At 43.6% G+C, this 7,197-nt stretch overlaps 1 protein-coding gene across 1 annotated transcript; it reads right to left on the bottom strand.

Annotated features, from left to right (window-relative positions):
- Positions 1–2,325: 2,325 nt before the first annotated feature.
- On the bottom strand, positions 2,326–2,854 carry LOC144683304 (14 kDa phosphohistidine phosphatase-like). The gene has a single exon (XM_078546244.1). It carries the CDS (start codon positions 2,852–2,854, stop codon positions 2,510–2,512), a length of 345 nt encoding a protein of 114 aa, XP_078402370.1. The 3' UTR covers positions 2,326–2,509.
- Between the last annotated feature and the right edge of the window lie 4,343 nt (positions 2,855–7,197).

Below are 7,197 nucleotides of genomic sequence, written 5' to 3'. Positions count from 1 at the left end.
GTTGAAAGAGGGGAGGTGCTACTTTTTGCCTTCAATACGTGTGGTTTTTGTAACAGAAGTACTAAATCTACCTAAAGTTAAACTAGGTCAAGTGGTTATAAGACAAACCTATAAGCTAAATTGATTAAATACATGGACAAATTAATCAAATAAATAAAATAGAGTTTATAGGATGGAACTGCAGCTGGTGGATGTTTTGTGGAGAACATTGCAATCTCAGACAGTCACATTTGTAGTAAGTTTCTTCCCCTTGGAGGATGGGGTACAGATCCAGCAATGCCCAACAGGACATAAATGGTGATCATATACAAGGCTTTAGGAGACTTTCTGGAGCAGCAGGGAGGAATCCAGTTATGAGATGTGTTGCATAATGTCTCAGGTCTATGAGCTGCTTCATTGAAAGAGTTCCCAGCCACATTCAGAGTAATACGTGGCATCACTCTGAATGGAGGCAGAAACATTACACCGCCATGCAATGCATGTCACATTCTAGCATTGACAGGTCAGTTACACTGGCACAAAGATGCATAGAAAGGTAATTGGATGTCCCTAACTGCTGGTTCCATCTGCCATGCATGTGTGTCAACAAGAAAGGTCAGGGCTGGCAAGGATGAAGTCAAGGGGCTGCCCCTTCCCAGAGCACTATTGTCATCGGCTGCCCCCGGTCCCTCTGACTGAGGCACCTTCTACACAGCAAGCTTCCATGCCTGAGGCTGCCCCTGCATTCGCATGGGTGGGGCAGCCTGTGGTGGAGCCCCCACTGGCATCTTGGCTGCACGTGGACACAAGTGAGCAGCCTGTCTTCACTTCGGCCTCAGCATAGAGGGAGCACCTTGTAAAAGTAGCCTCATGCAGGTGCAGGATCGATTATTCACTTTGCAGTTCACTCCAGTGACTTCGTAATGCTTTTCTTGAGCGATAAATCTTCAATTTAACAAGATGATTCATGATTGCACCCTGATTTGTGTGACCCCATTGTTTTGAGGGCTTTAAAGCACCAGCATGAAGTAGTGTGTGTGTGTGACACAAAGGATGGGTGCACGGGGTCAATGTGTGGCCAGAGGTGGTGTGTCTTGCACTGGGGGGAAACACCAGAAGCATCTGCTTGTTAGGCGTTTTCTTGTAGGAGAGGTGTAGTAATGGGCCAAATGCAGTCCAGGATGTGCTGTCGTTGGGAGAAGTGGGACTGGATCAATGCAGCCTGAGCTTCCTCGTCATCCTGGTCAACGGCTTGATGCCTCAGCCGGATGTCAGGAAGGCCTTACAACGCAGGATTGCTGTGCTCTACCATGTCATCCTTCTCCAAAGACTGAGGTTAGTTCTCTGCATCTTCTTCCCCAAGGTCCACACCTCTTTAGAGGGCCATGTTGTGCAGAGCACAGATACCACCACCATACGTGACACACTTGAGGGTACCCCTCAGCTGGTCAAGGCACCATAACAGCATCTTCAGGAGTATGGTAGCCTGTGTGCTGAGATGGCAGAGGTTGTAGCCCCTCTGTGCCTTTGATGTAGGATTGGACACAGGTGCCAGTAGCCATTACTTCAATGGATAGCCCTTGTCCCCTGGCAACAATGCTTGAGTCTCACTAGTGTCATGAACAGCTGCAATACCTGCTATTACCTCAAGATGAAGGCATCATGGCAACTGCCAGGAAACCTTGTAAGCACTGGCAGAAAACACTTTTGGTGATCACACATCAGCTGTGCATTATTGAGGGAGCAGAACCCTTATGGATAAATGTTCCTAACTGATCCACCAGGGCTTTGATTGCCAGATGGGTCAGACCCTGCACCTGAGGGAATCCTGCCAATGAGACAGGCCCACAGCCCTCTGGGCCTGACTGGCCCCTTCAGTCTGGATCAATGTATTTCACTGCTCTCTCGAATAGGTCAACCCTCACCTGCCTGATGCAATGATGGGCAACCACTTGAAAAGGTCAGCTGCCAACCCTTAGAAATAACCTAGGGACGAAGAAGTTCAAGACCCCTGCTACTGTTATGGTCACTGGTAGAATGTGCTGCATGACCAGTGAAGCCTGAAGTCCTTGTCCATGAAGACATGCAAATCAGTAACCATATGCATCAATAGCTCTGGCAGCTCTGCTGCACTGACATGTCCAAAGAAGTTGAACTCAGTGTTTTAAAGGCCATAAGCTAATAGTTGAAGAGTTAAGTAAAGTCACAGGTGTGATCGTATATGGGCAATGAAAAGATTATTAAAATGGGGGGAAAATGTCTTACCATTTGTCACTTTGGGGGACAACATCCTAGCCCAACTGAGTGCCCTAAGTGTGAGTATGCAGTCAACTACTTAATTGCTGCTTATTTTTTTTTTGAAGGTTCAGTGATAATTTAATTCAGATATCAATCAAACATAATCAGTGCATCTCCATCCACGGCTTTCAGAATGCGGAGAAATGAGCTGAGCTGCTGACACAAGCCTTCATACACTGGAGCAGTTGTGCTGTACTGGCCCAGGAGACAGAGCAGTCTGGCCCGGGCCACCTCAGTAACCCTCATTTGCCCAGGTCACACTGTAGTCTGGGTACCTGGATTTCAGGATCGCTGTTGTTATTTCATGGTTTGCCCGGCCAAAGCCCATGGAGTATCCATACACGTGGATCTTCTTCTCTGCACTATTGTGGTTAATTCGACCACCGCCCTGGCACTCACAATGCAGACCCTGTTTCTCAATCCAGGTAGACACCTGATCGTAGATGTCAGCGTGATACTCTGCCGAAGCCCAGCCCCGCACCATGTTCTTCTCTTGGCCGCTCCCGTTGTCCTGCCAAACCCGGATTAAAACATATTTATACAACCCGCCCGGGTCAATCCGCACATCTTCCACCATCTGCTTATATTAGACTTAAGTGAATCAGCTGTCTAATGACATTGGCTTTAACTGAGTTTGCATAGAACTTTTGGTTGTTGTAGCAGTCACAGTGACATCTCATGAGTTAAGCAAAACTTATTGAATGAATGGGGTTGTATTTTGTTATATCATTGACTTTATTTAATAAAATGTTTTAACCAGATGTTTTGAGTGTTTCTTAGTCTTTGAGGTAACGATATATGACAATAATGTATAAATACCTCCACTGAAGGGAAATATGGATATATGCCAATATCCCATTTAAATAACAGGTTTTAAAGGTAAGACATGAACTATGTCAAGTGTATGTTTCCCTCCCCTTTTCCCCCAAATGGATCAGGCTTTTGTGATAATGAATATGCCTGTAAACATGCATTCTTTGACCTTTTCTAGCAGTTGAAACTGATTCTTTGCTTCCGCATTTACATGTCAATGCCAGTACCAATCAAATCATTAGTAACTTGAATAGCCCCTAAAATCAAGCTTCTACATGGCTTACTTGATAAAGCTGACTAATATGCTATGTTCCCTCCCAGCTGACGTTACTACTGGACCAGCCAGATCCTAGGGTGGAACTAGGCTTGATAGATCCTAACTTTTATTTTTGTTTAGAAATGTGGAGATTGGCAGTGACAGAGTCACAGGAGACAGCTAATGAACTTTTAACAAAAGAATAAAACATTTATTAAACAAGAAAAGATGAAGTACATTACAATATTCCTTCACCCACAACTATACCTTTACAGATATATACAGATTTGTAAGGATAACACAAGTTACAAAAGCTATCTTATACTCTCATGTTCACAGTAAGTACACAGCCCACGTAAACCGATAGGCAACCTGTGGTCAGACACACCACACTCTGAAACCAAGTGACAGATGCCACCCCAATCAGATGCTATGGATCCCTCATCACTGAGTCAAAATCCTGGAACTCCCTAACAGCACTGTGGGTGTACCTACACTACATGGACTGCAGCGGTTCAAGAAGGCAGCTCACCACCACCTTCTCAAGGGCAACTAGGGATGGGTAATAAATGCTGGTCTAGCCAGCGAAGCCCACGCCCCGTCAATGAATATAAAATAAAACTCCCCCCAGATGCTTGTCACACCGTGAGCCAACAGGTCTCACTGGACTCTGTCTTTCACACGAGGGTTTCCAATCTCCATTCTCGAAGAACCTTCTTTGGAATCTTCTCCCAAATTATGCTCTCTCTCAGACGCCTTCCACAAGGGTCCACCTGCAGGATTTCAAACTCTCCTTCCGATGTCTCTCTCCCCTAGCTAGTCATGTGCATTCAAGCTTCCTTCTATGCACTGTCTCTCAAATGCTCAGCCTTGCCAACAGAACATCAATGCTTCAGATGCTCCTAATAAAGAGTTACAGATCTTCTCGTAAGCCTATATTGCTTTAAATTTGCATCCCGCAGCTTCTCCCTTTAAGCTTGGAGCCTTTCTCTGCTCCTCATTCTTCACTTAACAGGACCTTTTCCAGGTTCCTGTCCTTGTCTTTTAGTTAACTGTCCTCTTGGGCCATTTCTTGTTTCACTCCCCTGGGATTGGGGACATTCTTCTTTAGTTTTTGGAACGTGCTCCCTTGCCGTTCCCTCCTGTCTTGTGTCCTGCTTCTCCTGGCAGCTGGCTTCAACTTTAGTTTGGGACTTGCTACCTGTCCTTCTCCTATGCTGCTTTTGCTGGCAACTCCTTTCAACTTTAGAGCACACTGACCAACTGAACTGAACTCAAACTGCTTTTGGTTTCTCTGTGTGTGTGTGTGGGGCCTCTATCTCTCTGGACCCCTGTTGCTAGGCAACAGCAGTTTTTTTTTACTTTGTTTTAATTTCCCTAAATCACTACCCACCTTGGTAACATAGCTCTCCACTTCGAGGGTCATAAAACTTACTAAAAACTTATCAAAAACACAGGTATAAAAACACACAAATACATATACAACATACTTAAACTATCTCTAGCTCCTAACAAATATAAGAACATGTGAAATAGGAGCAGGAGTAGGTCATTCAACCCTTCAAACCTGCTCTTCCATTCAATAAGATCTGATCGTGACTTCAACTCCACTTTCCTGCCTGCCTGCAACCCCCATAACCCTTGACTCCCTTGTCTATTAAAAATCTATCTAACTCCGCCTTGAATATATTCAATGACCCAGTATCCACTGCTCTCTGGAGTAGAGAATACTAAAGATTAACAACTCTCTGAGAAAAGACATTCCTCCTCATTCCTGTCTTAAATGGAAGACTCCTTATTCTGAAATTGTGCCATCTACCTCTTGATTCCCCAATGAGGGGACAATATCCTCTCAACATCTACCCTGTCAAACCCCCTCATAATCTTAAATGTTTCAATACGATCACCTCTATTCTTCTAAACTACAATGAGTACAGGCCCAAACTGCTCAACTTTTCCTCAGTACAAACCCCTTAATTCCAGGAATCAATCTAGTGAGCCTTCCCTGAATTGCCTCTAATGCAAGTATATCCTTCCTTAAATAGGGAGACCAAAACTGTAAGCAATATTCCAGGTGTAGTCTCACCAACACCCTGTACAGTTGTGACAAGCCAATTCTGCTATAGATCATAAAACCTGCATGCATCTTGCAGACAAATGTCTTTGCAGTTCATTAATAAGTGACAGCTTCAATCTTCAATTATTTCTTAATTATTTTCCCTTTTTGCTGGAGGTCAAAACTCTACTTTCACTGGAAGTCCCTAATAGAGGACTGAAAGCCCTATGGAAATCTAGAACATTGAATTGAACATATCCCAACATGGGTTTTGGAGAAGCTAGTTTACTCTCATATTCTCTTTTCTCATTCTTTATCAATTTCTTGGACATCTTTTGCTGAATTCTGAAATCCTCCCAATCCTCAGGCTTCCTGCTTTTGTTGGCAACATTATAAGCCTTTCCCTTTAATCTAATACTACACTTAACTGCTTATTAGCCACAATTGGACTGCTTTTCATGTTGGGATATTTATTCCCCAATGGAACATATATTTGTAACAAATTATGAATAAATTCTTTAAATGTTTGCTGTTGCTTACCTATTCTCATAGCTTTTAACCTAGTTTTTCAGCTTACCTTAGCCAACTCATCCATCATAACTATGTAGCTTGCCTTATTCAGATTTAAGACTCTAGTTTCAAACATAACTAAATCACTCTCAAACTCAGTGTAAAATTCTATCATGTAATCACTCTTCCCTCGGGACTTCTTTATCAAAACATCATTAATTAACCCTTTCTCATTGCACAGTACTACAGCTATTGCTACAGATTATTAAACCCTTGGTGCATTATTACTGACTTCCACATTGATGTAATAAAAACTCAAGGGAATATTTAGAGCTTATTAGCTTTAACCCTTTCCTAGCTGGACAGAATAAAATGAGAATAAGCTGTAGCAGGGACTGTTCCATAATGCAGTACTGGTGTGTCCATTGTAATAGTAGCACAGTACAATTATGGTATGATAATGTAATAGGCTATAATATCGCAATACTAATCTAATAGTGCAGTCATGCGATGTAGGCGTATATAATGATGCAATAATATAGCAACAATGTAAAAGAGTGCAATAATGTAATAGTCCAGTGACATAGCACACATTTGTAGTAGTGAAGAAAAAATGATGCGGGTATAGCAAAAAGGTTTGTGTTTCAGGCTGCAATTGTATGAATGCCTATGAGGCTGTAGTAATATAATGACTATATGTAAGGGTGTACTGATCGTGTCTCGGTGCAATGACACTAGCAGAGGGTGCTTAGGTAGTGTGAGCGCATGTTAACAGTTGGAGCAGTGATAGTGTAAGGGTGCAATGAGAAAGGACGCAGCAGTAGTACAAGGACAAAGTGATAGTTATAGGATGCAATGTGAATGTAACTAATTAGAGTAAAAGTGTAAGAGAGTATTGAAAATGTGAGGGTGCACTGACAGTGGTTGCAGTGACACTGAGCGTGCAATGACAGTGCAAGAATGCATTGACAGAGCAAGGGAGCAGTGACAGTGTGGGGCTCCAGTGACAGTTTGGCAGTGAGAGTGTGGGGGTGAAGTGACAGTGTAGCAGTGAGAGCGTGGGGGTGCAGTGACAATGTGGCAGCGACAGTGTGGCAGTGAGAGTGTGGGGTGCATAGACAGTGTAGTGATGCAGTGACAGTGTGCAGGTGCAGTTACAGTGTGGCATTGGCAGTGTGGGAGTTCAGTGGCAGTGACAGTGTGGGGGAGCAGTTGCAGTGTGACAGTGACAGTGTGAGGATTCAATGGCAGTGTGTGGGTGCAGTAACAATTTGGGGTGCAGGTA

This window comes from Cetorhinus maximus, chromosome 8 (genome assembly GCF_964194155.1).
Source record: "Cetorhinus maximus chromosome 8, sCetMax3.hap1.1, whole genome shotgun sequence".
NCBI classification, from domain to species: Eukaryota; Metazoa; Chordata; class Chondrichthyes; order Lamniformes; family Cetorhinidae; genus Cetorhinus; species Cetorhinus maximus.
Note: the sequence above shows the minus strand (reverse complement) of the source record. Positions and strands in the feature narration are given on the sequence as shown.

Excerpts from the sequence above, each read along its gene's own strand:
- LOC144683304 (XM_078546244.1), bottom strand. The coding sequence starts at position 2,854 with ATGGTGGAAGATGTGCGGATTGACCCGGGCGGGTTGTATAAATATGTT.